Source organism: Aquarana catesbeiana, linkage group LG01, assembly GCF_042186555.1.
Source record: "Aquarana catesbeiana isolate 2022-GZ linkage group LG01, ASM4218655v1, whole genome shotgun sequence".
NCBI classification, from domain to species: domain Eukaryota; kingdom Metazoa; phylum Chordata; class Amphibia; order Anura; family Ranidae; genus Aquarana; species Aquarana catesbeiana.
In genome coordinates, this window is record NC_133324.1 from 214,282,752 (window position 1) to 214,299,780 (window position 17,029).

The following is a 17,029-nucleotide window of genomic DNA, read 5'->3' on the forward strand; positions in this document are numbered from 1 at the left end:
CCCCATGGTTCACTATCTAGCCTCCTCAGTGCATCTACGTGAGAGCTAACAAACTTATTGACCGTTTATACACAAACAGTAATTTCAATTAAAATAAAAACACAGAAATTAACCTTTTAATTGCCATTTTAACCTGTGTGTGTCACCTTTTTGTCTGTACCAAGGCCAAACATTCCAGGGTATGTACATTTATGATCAAGGCCATTTGGGGGATTTCTGTTATCATTGTGATTTAAAAAGGAGCCAAACAACTGATAATAAATGGCTTCATATGATCACTATCCTTTAATAAAAGACAGTTTTTTGGCATGATTAGTCATATTTTCAATATCAATACCAAAATGTTATGAGTTCTGCCAGGGTATGTAAACTATTGAGCACAACAGTATATAATATACCTGTGGGATCCCCATGGAAGCTGGAAATCACTGTAGTAGGCACTGCTACTACAGTGATCTCCACTAGCTTCTGCATCGTGTGCCAAGAAGCTGCCCTGCTGCATTGTAAACATAGGAGGTTGTTCACATGGCATAAGCACCATTCAGATATCACTTTGCATGTGCTCAATGTATGCAAACCACTTTCTGACTGAATGGGGTGGTGAGACAGACTGGTGATTGTCCTGTTTTTTTGTCATGATCAGCCATATTTTTAATATCAATGCCAAAATTTCACAATTTCTTCCAGGGTATGCAAAATTTTGAGCACAACTATATAGCAATAGCTGTTATCTTCAGGATGCATTCATTTTGCTTTCAATGAATACAAGGCATTAAGTGATTAGACTAGACGGAGAGTAGAGGCAGATGACAATATCCATCTCGTCCAATCAAAGAATGTTATTTCCTGGTGTTTCACCTTAAAGGTATTAAAATGCATCTTTCTGTTTTAATCTACAAACAGCTTGATTTTCTAGAACTGGAAAAAAAATCAAATGTTTTGTTCTTTGTAGCTAAGGCAACATTCAGAAGTTTCATTTCCTGCTCATGCGATTGGCTCATAGCTTTTCCTAGCAGTTTTTCTGTTACTACAACAATGGGGCTGATCATATGATTGCAGCAAGCAGACCTTCCAACTTTTCACATAAAAAAAATATGAAAAAGTCTGCAATTTGATAAAAAATTATTAGTTATCCAAAAGTGAAGCTATGCTTGAAACCTTAATCAACAATAAAAATTACGTTTTGGATTTATTGGGAAAGAGTTTACTCTTCTTTCATGGATGGACCCCATAAGGGGGATTATAGCTTCCTATCCCTTTGATGTCTGTACAAGAAATATAGGTACCATTGGCATTATTGGGATAAGAAAGCACAGAAAACAATACAAACTTTGTCTGAAGTTCTACCTCTTCTTAATTTTTCTCAAAATACTGTATTTATCGGCGTATAACACGCACCCCAATTTAAGAGGGAAGTTTCAGGAAATTTGTTTTTTTTTTTTTTTTAAATAAACCACTTTGAAGCAAAATAATGGTCAGTGAGAATCGATGCAGCCTTATCAGTGCCCATCTGCAGCTTCAGTGCAGTCTGATCTGTGCCCATCTGCAGCTTCAGTGCAGTCTGATCTGTGCCCATCTGCAGCTTCAGTGCAGTCTGATCTGTGCCCATCTGCAGCTTCAGTGCAGCCTGTTCTGTGCCCATCTGCAGCCTGTTCTGTGCCCATCTCCCCCATCAATGCAGCTCACCATCTCTCATATGAAATCACCGAGCCATCATCTGTTTCCTCGGCTCTCAGTCGGCAGTCACATACACAGTCCCACCTCCACCATCGGCATTAGACCAGCTCCTGTGATAGACAGAACACTGGTCCAATGAGGGTTGTGGAGGCGGGACTGTGTGTGTGACGTGCGAGCCGAGTCAGAGCCGAGTGAGAGCTGGGCGGAGAGGAGACGACGGCTCTGTGATTTCCGGTGGTACTCATCCCCTCCCTCCCCTCCGAGGTTTGCTGTCTGCGTATAACACGCACCCGCGATTTTCCCCCTATTTTCGTGTTATACGCCGATAAATACGGTATATGTCTCAAACCCACACCTTCCCTTTTCAAAAAAAGAAAATGTTTTGGTTGGAGTTGGACTTTTGAATGTCAACCGTGCCTATTAATTCCTACAGGCTTCAGGCCATGCTTTGCTGAATATTTCTGAGCAATAGGTATTGTTCCCCAAAGATAAGTGTTGGGTGCTGGGGTATAGTGCAAACTATAATATATGAGAAGAAATGTCAAGCAACCCCAGAAGACACACAGGGGGAGATTTACTAAAACTGTGCAGCTGTGCATAGTAACCAATCCGCTTCTAGGTTTTATTGTCAAAGCTCCATTGAACAAGCTGAAGTTAGAAGCTGATTGGTTACTAAGCACAACTGCACCAGATACTGTGTGCACCAGTTTTAGTAGATCTCCCCCACAGTGAAAGATGCTGATCACTACAGACTACGTAACAAAGGGATTGCATAATGTTTTTTTTATTCTGTCTACAGGAAGTGGAGCTCTCTGAGTCACTCTGTGGTAGGAGATAGGGTCCTATTGTCACCATACTGCGGTCCCAGCATTCTGCTTCTCTGGTTGATCATGTAGCTCTGGTATCTAGACAGGGAGGAGTGCAGTGATAAATCTGTGTGCTGCATATGTGATGGGATTTTCATCTTCTCCATGATGAAGTGACGATCTTCTCCATGACACAACCTCTCTTTGTTCTCCAGAAATAGGCTCTCTTCCTGGGGACCTGTGTGCACCCCAGATTGACCTGCATGCTTTACAATAAAACACAGTTGTTAAAAAGGAGAAAGAGTTCTCATAAACTGCTAGGTTGGCATGGCAACATTCAATCCGGCCATACACGGCACTATAACCCATTCTGAGCATTAACAGCTAGGCATGGTAAAGGTCATCAGAAGTTATCATTATCACATAATGATATTTTTTTTTTAACATGATGGAAAATCTTTTGGCAGCAAACTGCGTATTTCTCCCTTTTCTATAAGAAAAGGACACAAAGATTTCAGCACAGAGTATGGTAGGCCCCAACAGCAGATAATTGGTTACTCTTGGTGAGACATCTGCCTGTTTGTGGCCACCTTAATACATTATTATAACTAGCTTAGATTATTTAGCTGGGGGTCCCTTTTTATCGAATGGTAATGCAATTTTAATGAGCCTATTCTGAGAGACTAGAAATGGGAAAAGTAATTACCAAGCCGGCAAGAATGATAACTGTGTTGTCACAGAGTGCAGTCAATAAGCAGCATATGTTACTGACGGGGTCTTTTCAGTTCTAAGCACAGCCATTGTCTGCACAGCACGTGATGGACTACAGAGCTGCTTGTCTTTGTTAAGTGGTATGTCTGGGATTAGTGGAAAAAAATTGACTGATAAAATACCATGCCTATGACATACATGTTCAGCCAGTACGTTTATTGTCAGTCTCTAAAAATCAAACACGTGCATCCCTGTGCAGCTACTAATACTATAGCTCAAAGGGAGAATATACCCTAAATCCATAAAAAAACAACCCTTGCTCAATCAATCATAAGGAATTTTATATCGCCAGAAAAAATACATGCACTGATAAAAACTATATAGTTTAATACATATATACGTACTGTATATACAGAATCTAAACGTTCTAGAATTATTTCTAAAAAACATATAATGAGACTCCATACCAAAATATCATATTTAATATGTACACTACATTACTAAAAGTATTGGGAAGCCTGCCTTTACACGCACATGAACTTTAATGGCATCCCAGTCTTAGTCCGTAGTGTTCTATATTGAGATGGCCCACTCTTTGCAGCTATAACAGCTACAACTCTTCTGGGAAGGCTGTCCACAAGGTTTAGGAGTGTGCCTATGGGAATTTATGACCATTCTTCCAGAAGCGCATTTGTGAGGTCAGGCACTGATCTGAACGAGAAGGCCTGGCATGCAGTCTCTAATTCATCCCAAAAGTGTTCTATCGGGTTGAGGTCAGGACTCTGTGCAGGCCAGTCAATTTTCTCTACCTCAAACTCACTCATCCATGTCTTTATGGACCTTGTTTTGTGCACTGGTGTGCAGTCATGTTGGAATAGGAAGGGGCCATCCCCAAACTGTTCCCACAAAGTTGAGAACATGAAATTGTCCAAAATGTCTTGGTATGCTGACACCTTAAGAGTTCCCTTCACTGGAACTAAGGGGCCAAGCCCAACCCCTGAAAAACAACCCCACACCATAATCCGCCCTCCACCAAATGATTTGGACCAGTGCACAAACCAAGGTCCATAAAGACATGGATGAGCAAGTTTGGGGTGGAGGAACCTGACTGGTCTGCACATAGTCCTGACCTCAACCTGATAGAAAACCTTTAGGATGAATTAGAGCGGAGACTTCAAGCCAGGCCTTCTCGTCCAACATTAGTGCCTGACCTCACAAATGCACTTCTGGAAGAATGATCAAACGTTCCCATAGACACACTCCTAAACCTTGTAGACAGCCTTCCCAGAAGAGTTGAAGCTGTTATAGCGGCAAAGGGTGGGACAAATCAATACTGAACCCTACGGACTAAGACTGGGATGCCATTAAAAGAGAAGTATGGGTTTTATTTTTTTTCCCCTATTTATACTTACCTCGGAGGATGCAGCATGAAAACCGAGCGACTGAACACCACCGATCACTTGGTTTTCAGAGCTCCGTGAGCAGAGAGCTGTAGACTGTCAGTCACAGCTCTCTGTACATCTTCCTCCACGCTCACTGGTGCGGAGCGGGCTGTCTCGGGCTCTCAGCAGCTCGCTGAGAGGCTGAGATGGGTATCAGTCCAGGCACCTGGCAGATCCAGACTTTATTGTCGTGATGACACGGTGCCTGGACTGATTTCTGTGAAGTCAGCAGAGAGCGAACTTCGAGCTTTGGCTGGACTTCTCCTTTAAAGTTTATGTGCGTGAAAAGGCAGGTGTCCCAAAAAATTTGGTAATATAGTGTAAATTCATATATATGTTTTTAGTAAATATATAAAATCCACTAGAACACAAGTATAAATTGAATACACAAAACCACATAGTAGTTTAACTCCAAAATGTTTTATCACTTCTACTGGGTCTGCTCGCAAGTCCTCTATAGTTCTTCCTTCTCTAGTACAAAGGCGAAATAAAGATAAATGGGTTGTTCCTGCCATACAACATACAGTATTATAACATATAACTATAAAACATTACATTTCAATAGCAATCTTATCCTTTTTCCAAAAAGATCCCAATCTTTGTGGTTCATGTACTGTATGGACTAAAACTGCTGAGATATTTCAATGTTACAAATTCATTTATCTATATATGGTAGACACATCCATATAGTAGAGCAAGATAATACCCTCTCCAAATGGTTTTGCTGGCTCTTACTACTACTGTATATCTCTGTTCATGTGCAGACAAGAGATCTTTTGTCTTTAGGATTATAATTCACAAGCTGCACAGCGGGCTAGACCTCTAACATGACACCAGGTCAGCATGAATCTCACATGCATAGCTCAAGCTAAAATCTTACAACCTCCATTTCTTATTTCCGGTACAGCTGCAGGTCTGATACAAATCGTAGTCTGAAATAAAAGGGGTAAGAAAGGTTTTAGGTAGGCTGAGCATAGTGATGATGACTTTTCGATGTGCTGCTGCATCATTGTCCATTCTGCAGTCAGGGGTGTGTTTTTTACTAGTGTTCTTGACCAAGCTATTCTACTGCTGCAGTTGAGGTCAAGGTCCTGAGGATGCCATCTGGCAGGGGTTCCTGAATCACAAGGCTAGCTGAACACAATTATAAATTGTTTGGCAGCTAAGGCTGGCCATATATTATACAATTTTCTTCTACAACTTTCCTTTAGATTTACCACAACCTTATAATATGAGGTCATACCTAAACACTTTCAATTTTGTATGCAATCAGACAGGCCCTTGCACTATATAGTTGAAGGTAAATCTAAAGGAAATTGAACAAGAAAATGGTATAATGTATGGCCAACTTTAAGCCGTCTGATTTTTGTCAAAAGGGCGCGTGCCAGGATCTGCAAATTGTCATTTGACAAACACGAACGTATTGACATACTATGAGAATATAAAGAGGAAATTCATTTCTCAAGTGCCACCCTTTGGGCCCCTTCTGCTAATTTCGTGTTAGTAGAATTTTGGTAAGCATGGATTTGCGATTTTCAGATCGTAAAAAAACAAATGCCTTTTAAAATACGTTTGGCATAACTCCAGCAAAGCAGCTTCATTAATATCCGATTAAAGAAGAGAATGTGCGCTGCATTTCAACATTTCATAATTTGCCACATCACGAATGTTAATCCTCCATTCCGAACGCTAGTTTACAAGACCGACCGATTCCGGCTCGTTCCTTGGTTCCGATCATGCGTGTTTGTACTTTCGACTTTTGTGTGACAGATTTGTGTAGTGACCATCCGAAGATCAGATGTGGAGCCGTCGTTCGCCAAAAATTTACTAGTCTGTCATCCAACATTTGTTGTCCGAAAATTGGAAAAATCGAAAGGAATGTACTAACGGTAAGAGTTTCGGACAAAAGCCTGTCAAACGACAATCCCCTTTTGATTTTCGTACCGTGTGTACGAGGCTTTAGGCTCCATGCACGCTAGCGTTCTTTTATAAGGTCAAAAAATGCTAAAAAAAAAAAAAAAAAACACTGGATGAAAAATGCTGATAATAATGTTTTTGTGACGGCTTGTAGTAGCGTTTTAAAAGCTTTAAGGAGCAATAGCATTTTATTAGCATTTTTACAGTACATAAAGAAAGAAAAAGTAGCGTTTAGGGGCATTCAGCATTTTTTTCTGCTGGAAAAACACTCCAAAAAACTCTACAAAAACAATTTTTTTTTTTTAATGCTAACCTAATGTAGTGTGCATGGACACATAGGATAACACTTTTTAACTTCTAGGAGCAGAAAAAACATGCTAATGACAGCTTCTAGGAGCTTAAAGTGGTTGTAATGTCAGAAGGTTTTTTTTTATTCTATGCATTAACCTCCCTGGCGGTATTCCCGAGCGTGACTCGGGGTTGATTTTCTCTGCCAGGAGCGGTAACCCCAGAGTCACGCTCGGAGTAACATTGCAGAGCTGTCAGCGGAGTCCGCTTACCTTCTCGTGGTGATCCAGCGATGTCCTCCGCTGTTTTCGCCAGCAAGATCACGGCGAGAGCGCCAATCGGCATCTGACTTCCCGGTTCCGCTCCCTGCGAGCAGCAGCGGTGCATGGGAGTGGAACTGGGTGGGTAATTCAAAAGTGACACACACATTCAAAAGTGACACACTTATAAAAGAAGTGATACGTTGTAATCTGAGAGAATTACACTGTATCATCTCAGATCTGACACTTGATCACTGTACAGTGCCCCTTGCTTGTCATTTTACAGTCATTTGTGCCCATAAAATATTTATAACATGGCATCAAAAAAGCGCCACTTTACTACAAAAGCGCTTTTGGACCAGTTGAGTGACAGCGACAGCGACACTGAGTTGCTCGCAGAACTGAGCAATAGTGAGTCGTGGGGAGATTTGTTGTCTGACACTGATCTGGCAAGTGACAACGGTGATGATCCTGCACCTGACTTCAGCGATGTGCATACTTGGTGCCCTATTGACTGCGATACGGACCAGGTAGCGCCCCCAAGATTCCCCTTCACTGGATCACCTGGGATGAAGGTAGATGTTGAGCGTGGCAACCCTCTGGCATACCTGCAATTATTCCTCACTGAGGAGGTAATTGAAAAAATTGTCACAGAGACAAATCACTACCAAGAGCAGCAATCCGCTACGCTGCATGCCAGGTTTTCCAGAAGCAGAAAGTGGGCACCGGTGACCAAAGGGGACATCTGGCAGTTCCTGGGACTCATCATTCTTCAGGGGGTGGTGGGGAAACCGCTCCAGAAATAGTACTGGAACACCAATAAGTTACTGGCACGTAAGTTACATGATGTCAGAATACCGGTTTTCCCTCATCATGAAGTATTTCCACTTCACGAACAATGAAGAATTTGATGAGGTCACGCATCCTGCGCCCAAACTAAAAAAAATCTGGGAGCTATGCCAAATTATTGTGACCAATTTCCAGTGAACCTACATGCCAGAAAGAAATGGAAATGGTTACCCCCTATTTTGGGACTTTAAATGGACCACCGACTCAAAAAATGATGTGTAAAAAATGTTCTTTAATATAATAGATTAAAATACAAGACATAACGTATATGATAAGGATGCACTAAATGTGCTACATAAGACAAATCAACTATAATATGTAGAATAGCATACAGAATGAATGCCCAATTTCCCAACGCGTTTCCGGTATAAGGTGTTCCAATACCTTCCTCAGGGGCCAAGAGTTCAGAGAGTTTAACATTCAAAATAAATTCCAGTATGGTGATTCAATGTTAGAGGTGAGCATTAGGGACCAGTAAGTCCATATTGGCACTGCACGCCTTGCCACTTGTAGATATCATAGATATAAAGTGCGTTCTCTGGGTGTATAACACCTGCACAATCTATCAGGACGTCGGGTCACTGGATAAATACCAGGCATTTATCCAGTGACCCGACACCCCACGCCTGACGGACCTACTTGTCTCTCCAGAGGTGGATCGTTGGGACATTGTTCCCTGGGCTATTTAGCCCAACAGCAATATGGTTAACCAGCTGTTCCGCTCCACCCAATGAAAGTAAACATTATGAGCACGTCCCGATAGATTGTGCAGGTGGAATTTATTTTGAATGTTAAACTCTCTAAACCCTTGGCCCCTGAGGAAGGTATTGGAACACCTTATACCGGAAACGCGTCGGGAAATTGGGCATTCATTCTGTATGCTATTCTACATATTATGGTTGATTTGTCTTATGTAGCACATTTAGTGCATCCTTATCATATACGTTATGTCATGTATTTGAATCTATTATATTAAAGAACATTTTTTACACATAATTTTTTGAGTCGGTGGTCCATTTAAAGTCCCAAAATAGGGGGTAACCATTTCCATTTCTATCAAAAGGGATGGGACCATCATGCTCTATGAGATGATGGGAGCCTCTACTCTGTTTATACATGCCAGAAAGGGACGTCAGCGTGGATGAAAGTTTGATGGCCTACAAGGGACGCCTAAGCTGGATACAGTTTATTGCATCCAAAAGAGCGCGGTTTGGCATCAAATCCTACATGCTCTGTGAGTCATCCACTGGGTACATCTGGAATTCGGTCATTTACACCGGTAAAGGCACGAAGTTCAACCCCAGGTACAGCGGCTATGGGATGGCCACATAATCTGTCCTTACACTGCTGGAACCATTGCTGAACCAGGGATATTGTGTGACTATAGACAATTTCTACATGTCTCTGGAACTGTATGAGGTTTTGCTACAAAACAAAACTGATGCGTATGGTACCATTAGGCCTAACCGACGTGATATGCCATTTATGTTTGCCAAGAAAAAACTAAAAACCAGAGAAATGGTTGCCTGGCAGAAGGGTAAGACAATGGCAATGCGATGGCGAGACAAGAAGGACGTATGTCTCATGAGTACTGTGCACAATACCTCCACTGCCATGGTCCACACAAAAGGTGGGAAAGATGTGCTGAAGCCGCAAGTCGTGATAAACTATAATAACACAATAGGAGCTGTCGACAGAGCCGATCAGGCAATGACATTTTATCTGGCTATGCGCAAACAGCAAAAAAATATTATAAGAAGATTTTTAGGCATCTTCTGGAACAATGCCTTTGGAACGCATATATGCTGTACAGAGCAAAGAGTGACAAGCCTCTTGTTCAGTAGCTGTAGCTGTAGCTGTAGCTGTGAACAGACCAGGACGACGTGCTGTTGACGTTGCCAACCCAGAACGCCTGACTGGTCGTCACTTTATGGACTACATCGCCAACTGCAAAAAAGGCAGCAACTACCAGGATGTGCGTAGTTTTCTGTTCAAAGAGAGATGGCAATGGAAAGAAAGTCCGAAAAGAAAGCAGGTTCCATTGTCCTGATTGTGACGTCGGACTTTGTGCTGTACCTTGTTTCAAAATTTATCACACTCAGGATGTTTATTGAATTTTCTTTGTTTGACAAATTTCATTATTTTGTATTACATTATTGAATACAATTATATTATTTATTAGATTATAATTCATGATTTAGTGTTTCAAACTTTATCACATCTGGGATGTCTACTAGAGTTTTGTTTGGTCAGGTTTAAGTAAGTAATTACTAAGAATTGCAGGCCTACAATACATAACACCAAATTTCCATGCAAAAAATTGTACCACTTTTGGTACAAAATTCCTGACATAATCATACCGCCAGGGAGGTTAAGATAAAAAGCCTTCTATGTGCAGCAGCCCCCATCAGTCTCCTTAATACTTACCTGAGGTCCATCTAGATCCAGTGCTGTTGCAGGAGTGTCTTGGCTGTCCGGGACTACCCTCCTCATTGGCTGAGATAGCAGTGTGGCACCATTGGCTCCCGCTGCTGTCAATCAAAGTCAGTCAGCCAATGAGGAGAGAAAGTGGGGCCGGGACACGGCTCTGTGTCTGAATGGACACAGGGAGCATTCGACTGGGCTCGGGTGCCACCATAGCACGCTGCTTGCTGTGGGGGCACTCAGCAGGAGACAGGGGCCAGGAGCGCCGGTGAGGGACCCCAGAAGAGGAGGATCTGGGCTGCTCTGTGCAAAACCACTGCAAAGAGCAGGTAAGTATAGACATGTTTTTTTATTTTGAACTAAAAAAAAACAAAAAAAAACAAGACTTTCCAATCACTTTAAGAAAACGCTAGTATGCATGGAGCCTAAAACAGTTTATGCATGTGTATTTTAAGTGTGAATCTAACTGCCTGTCTGGAGCTGTAAGCTTTGTAAGTCAGAAGTTGAACTCCAAGTGCAAAAATGTTAACCTAAATATATTACCTAATAGCCACAAACATATGAATACACTTTGTGTGCATTAAATGCCTTGGCAAACCCAGATATCACCTGGTAAAAGTAGTAGTGACATCATCACTTCGCTGTAAATAGCCCGGGCAGAAAGCAGAGTTGTGGGAGGGGCCCAGCAGGCTCGCCCCCAATACAGGCTGCCTGCAGATAACTACAGGAGGGGGTGGAGACAAGACCAGTCACCCTGCACAAGGAGAGAGAGTAGCAGTGACCGGTCTTTTTTACAGAAAGGTTCTGCACAGAGGAAAAAATTCACTCTGGATTACTACACAGATCTGGAAGAAATACACAAAGCACATTCAAGTAAGAATAAACATGGATCTTGTATATATATCCTCCGGTCTTCTCCTTCCCCCGCTTCTTCCTCCGGTCTTCTTCTTCCTCCGGTCTACTTCTTTCTTAGGTGCTCTTCTTTCTCTGCCACCTTGTGACGTCACTGAGCCATCATGCCTCGGGCTGCGAAATCACAAGGGGGTGGGGTTTCTGAATGATGTTGTCATGAGGGCCACATACCTGATGTGAGACCGAAGTAGTGGGGAGGCCTCTCATGCACCTCGGGTCCTTAAAGACTCCGGAGATGGAGACAGAGACTTTAATGTATATCTGTTTGCTAACTGTATCACATAAGAGTACAGCAGCAATTCGGCTCTTCTGCACTAGATCACGTACTAGATACGTGATCCAGGTAGAGGCCGTGCACGTGCGTGGCCTCCGCATCAGCTGTGCTGTGATTAGTCACAGCACAAGCCAATCAGCATGTCCTGGCCAATGATGGACCGCCGGCACCCTCTGATCAGTGAAGAGGATGACAGGACAGAGCTCTGTACCTGTCTATTGTTGTAAATAAATTGTTTGGCGGTTTTACACTATGAGAGGCCTCTTTTCTCCTCCATGAGTGTGGTTGCGGCTGAGCCTTAGAATTACTGAAACCGGAAGTTGGTGTCCTGCTATTGCCATTGATGAATGTCTGGAGATCTGTTAATTACATGCCTGGATGATCTCTATGGTGGGGATCTTGCATATTTGATAAGAAGCCATCCTCATTTGTGGTGAAGAGCACGAGTGTCTTGGTTGTCTCTATTTTTCACTTGATGTTTGTGGACTTATATTTGTGTGGATGTGCACTCATTGTATGTGTGTATATAGATTCTGACATCCAATTTGGGAGGCCTCTCTTGCACCTCGGGTCCTTAAAGCCTCCAAAGATGGAGACAGAGACTTGGTGGGGACAAGGGTGCGGTGCACCGTGCAAGCCTTAGTCCGGGATCCGAGCCCAGATCAAGTCCAGTTGGGCAACGAAGCATAAAAGGGTTAATCAGAAGAAGAATGGTCGAGATCCAAGCCGGGGTCGGTTCCAATCTGGCAGCTGAGTACAAAAGGGGCAAAGAATTAGAATGGTTAAGGTACAAATCCGTGGTCAAAGGCAAGCAGCAATCAAGAGTAGTCAAACAGGTTTCCAGGTCACAACAGGTTCAGACAGATCACACACTAGCACAGGAACAAGGGGGGACTGAAGATAATCCAGCAATTTGGCAGTGTCTGGGCTGGGCTTCTATAGGGAAGTTTGAGGTCACTTCCTGTGCGCCTCCTGGGGATTTTCCCACCTTTTTCCATCGGGTTGAGGTCACTTCCTGTGTCACTTCCTTCCTCATGCGGCAACGCTCATTGGTGTATGCGTAGTAAGCCCTGGACTCTTACAGACGTCACCCCCCCCCCCCATCGCAGCATCGGAAGAGGTTCTTTTTTTTTATTTTCAGCGGGTCATCGGCGGGGGTGATGGCGGGGGAAGAAGACCGGAGGAAGAAGCAGGGGAAGAATAAGATGGGAGGAAGAAGCAGGGACAAGAAGTCATTTTTAATAAAGAACTTGTCTCAAACTGTCTATTGTCTTTTGTCACATTGCACTACTTTTTTTGGTGAGAGGGTAGGGGTACCATGTATCCCATACTAATTTAAATGGGGGGGTGGAATCTGGGGGCCCTCTTGTTAAAGGGGGCTTCCGGATTTTGATAAGTCCCCCGCCAGCAGACCCCCCACAACGACCGGGCAGGGTTGTGGGGAAGAGGCCCTTGTCCCCATCAACAAAGCACCGTACCCCCTCCATGTTGAGGGCATGCAAAAGTCATTAGTTTGAGAACATTTTTCCATCCTGCTTCAAATTTTTTTCATCATTGTGGTTAAAAACAAACATCGATTTGACCCACCAATGGTTAGAAAAAATGCACAAACTTTCTTAGAGCCTTCTTTTCCCAAGAATTTGCTTTGAAAATTCTACCCATCTATGGCCAGTGCAGCTTGAGATCAGATTGAGCTTAAAAGTCTTATAAGTCAATACAAAATAAAAAGAATCATGATTCATAATGATTGGCAGATTCCTATAGATGCAAGAAAAACATGAATTTGACTATAAACCATTAGCATTTTCCTGGATCCCAGTCTTGATTTTTTTCCCCATTACTTACCCTTAGAATGAGCTTCCTGTTGACCATGTCTTGTTTCCAGGGCATTACATAACGTTTGGGAATCATTGGGTGTCTCCTGGTGAACTCAGGAATGTGTGAGTGAACTAGTCTGCGAATAAAGTAACAATAATTGATAATTGAGACGTGGGGATAGGGAAGTGGGTGGAACTTTTCATCAGGAAGAAGCCTTTGAAAATGAAGTCTACTGGCACCTATCACATATCATACTTACCTCATTAATCCAAGCATTTGATCGCAAAGCTGTTACTTGAATGGCTGCAGGCAAATCTTCAGCTCCAAGTCAATAGTCATGATTTTGCCTGGGCTTCTCTCTGAAGAGAAGCTCTGTCAACATCCTCCACTCCCTCTCCACTTTGCTGGTAGTACTTTGGAAAGATCCTGTGTTGGGTGCTGAAACTCCTTCACACGGGCAGACCAATTGGACTATCCATTGCCCTCTATAGAGCGGCGGATGTAAACAGATATGTGTTGAGGGGGAAACTACATCTCATGCTCACTTTCTGTGTTTCTTGGTTATGCCTTATGCACTGGAGGACTAACACCAGGAGATGTCCAAGTGTCAGCTTTAATATGAAGACATTTAAAGTTCTATGTCTCTTTAGCGCATTTTCAAAACTGAAGCCTTTTAAAAGTTTTTTTTTCTGTTTTTATTTTTTTTTTAGGGGAACAGTACAACCAAATTTAAATATTTAAAATATCAGTCTTGACTTTTGTAAAAACTTGAAATAAAATTTACCAAAAGGCATTAGAATATCCCTTAAAGTTTAAACAACCAAGGGTGGACAACTTTAAAAGGGGAGCATAGACCATGTATTCAAGCCATGGTAATGTGCTCTAAATTATGTTTTGGAATAACAGAAAAGTTAATGTATATCTGTTTGCTGACTGTGTCACATAAGAGTACAGCAGCAAATCGGCTCTTCTGCACTAGATCACGGACTAGATACATGATCCAGGTAGGGGCCGCACATGTGCGTGGCCTCCGCATCAGTTGTGCTGTGATTAGTCACAGCACAAGCCGATCAGCATGTCCTGGCCAATGATGGACCGCCGGCACCCTCTGATCAGTGAAGAGGATGACAGGACAGAGCTCTGTACCTGTCTATTGTTGTAAATAAATTGTTTAGCGGTTTTACACTATGAGAGGCCTCTTTTCTCCTCCATGAGTGTGGTTGCGGCTGAGCCTTAGAATTACTGAAACCGGAAGTTGGTGTCCTGCTATTGCCATTGATGAATGTCTGGAGATCTGTTAATTACATGCCTGGATGATCTCTATGGTGGGGATCTTGCATATTTGATAAGAGGCCATCCTCATTTGTGGTGAAGAGCACGAGTGTCTTGGTTGTCTCTATTTTTCACTTGATGTTTGTGGACTTATATTTGTGTAGATGTGCACTCATTGTATGTGTGTATATAGATTCCGACATCCAATTTTCTGATGTTTACTGGGTGCTGCTCTTTGTACGCTTTTACAAACACTAGTGCACAAGTGCAAAATAATGTTTTTGTATTTTTATAGGTGTAGGCCATTTACATACTTATGAGCCTGACTGATAAACTCCTGAAGATGACATCCCCCCATTCTGCCTTGTGGCTAGGCTGTTGTTAAGAGATTTCAAGCTGTTCACCTCCACCATCACAGGAGTGAGCTTCTTCTCTGATTCAAACCCCCTCACATGCACTTTCTTTCCCCTGATGCAGTAACTCTGAGCTCAGTGTTTGAGACTTCACGCCTGTGATAAGTAGGGTGAACAGTAACAGCTTGGATTATTTTAGCAACATCCTAGTAGGCATGGGATGCTGTCATCTCTAGGAGTTTTTCATTCAGGCTTCATAAGGTATGAAAATGGCCTACACCTTCAGCAAGGGCATTATTCAGCATTGGACAAAGCCACAAAGTAGATTTTTTTTTTATCTACAGCTACCCCTTACCTGCCTCCTGGCCCTTTAAGAGGTTTATGACGCCGGGAGGCAGGGCGTGGATTAACGCAATTAACGCAAATATGTGGCCCCTCGGCGCTAACAACCAGGTGCTGGGAGGCCACATATTTGCATACGCCCGGCGCCAAGGGGTTAAGGTAGGCTCAGATAAAGTGGGAGCTCTGTCTATAGTCTGCATGCAGAAAATCCTATGTAATGGAGGAATTTTATATTTTTAAAGTTGATTGTGGTTTTTATATGTGCTTGTACTCTTTAGCTTGTGGTACAGTAATCAAAGCATATATTGTGGGTACAAGGAATGTGGCATGTGTATGCCATGTATACAGTGAGTAGGTTCAGATTTCATTTAAAATGGAAATATACTCACCTTGGCTCCATCAATGTGGCATCCTGGAGCTTTCCCCGCTGACATCTTTTTTAAGCGGCCAGCAACTGATACCCACTTTTATTTGCCGGGCCAATATGACATCACTCCTGGGCATACACAGGAGTTCAGTTGGCTTTCTATAGTGAGCTGCACATGCTCACCGTACATGGGCGGACAGGCAGGTAGGTAACTTTACGCAGAAGAGACAAATGTATTTTCTGCATTAAAAATCCTGCCTATTCACCTTTTTTTAGTTTTTTTACATAATGTTACACTTTAACTATGCCCCCCTCCCACTGTAAGCTTGGTTTGGCCGCATCCACCATTCTTAATAGACATTTTAATCATGATTTAAATTCTATGACATTAATAATATAGTTTTTGGTTTGTGTTTATTGTTTCCTGTTTATTTGCAATGTATTGCTTGTAAGCTTGTGTGTATCACATACATAACACTTGTAAAAAAGCAAGTTAAATAAAGAAAAGTCAAAACAATAAAAATGTAGAGAGTTACCCTTTAATGTCGGTGATGGTTGCTACAGAGTTCATGGCTTCGGGTTGCTGGTTGTTTTCCGGTACTTGTCTCTGACTGCTTTGGTCTTCTGCCTTTTGCTGAATCTGAACATCCATTAATACAGGCTGACTTTGCATACTACATACGATATACAACTATATAAATACACATTAGTTCTTCAGTTTTGCCATCTCTGAATGACAGCCTGCTCTCCTCTGTGTTGTACTTGTTGTCATAGAGATCCTTTGAGGCCAGGCCTTGCCTCCTTCAGTTACCTTGTACTGCTATAGTACTAGCTTTCTGTCTTCAGATTAGAATGACTTTTTTCTATCCACCTGGATGATAACTGCTCATATTCTGGGTGATCCTATTTGTTTACTAATGGGATCCCTCTGTGTACATCACCTTTCTGTCCAAGTCTCACCCCGTCTGACGAGCCTTTTCTACCTCCATAGTTACTGTTGCTGTGATCATGCGATTTGTTTACAGTGAGCGTGTGCTTACCTGCATAGTGAGAACCAGGAGTTATGGAAGGACACTCTTCATGATCACACCCACTGCTGAAATCTTCTAATCATTTATTTATTCAATTCAAACATATTCAGAACTCCTTGTAAAGGTCACAAAGGCATTACTTTTCCATCGTTTGCAAAAATGACTAAATGATTAAAATTATACTGACATAAATAATACAGATATTATTTGCTTTCAACGTTTGATGTTTGAAAAGATAAAAATGTATATTCAGTTTAGAGTTATAAAACATTACTTCTAGTTACTT

At 42.3% G+C, this 17,029-nt stretch overlaps 1 protein-coding gene across 1 annotated transcript; it reads right to left on the minus strand.

Moving 5' to 3' along the window:
- Positions 1 to 2,445: 2,445 nt before the first annotated feature.
- SPMIP10 (sperm microtubule inner protein 10) lies at positions 2,446 to 16,747 on the minus strand. The gene is made up of 3 exons (XM_073624837.1): positions 16,249 to 16,747; positions 13,406 to 13,514; positions 2,446 to 2,749 (listed from the first exon to the last, which is right to left on the minus strand). Exons 1-3 carry the CDS (start codon positions 16,383 to 16,385, stop codon positions 2,495 to 2,497), a joined length of 501 nt encoding a protein of 166 aa, XP_073480938.1. The 5' UTR covers positions 16,386 to 16,747; the 3' UTR covers positions 2,446 to 2,494.
- Between the last annotated feature and the right edge of the window lie 282 nt (positions 16,748 to 17,029).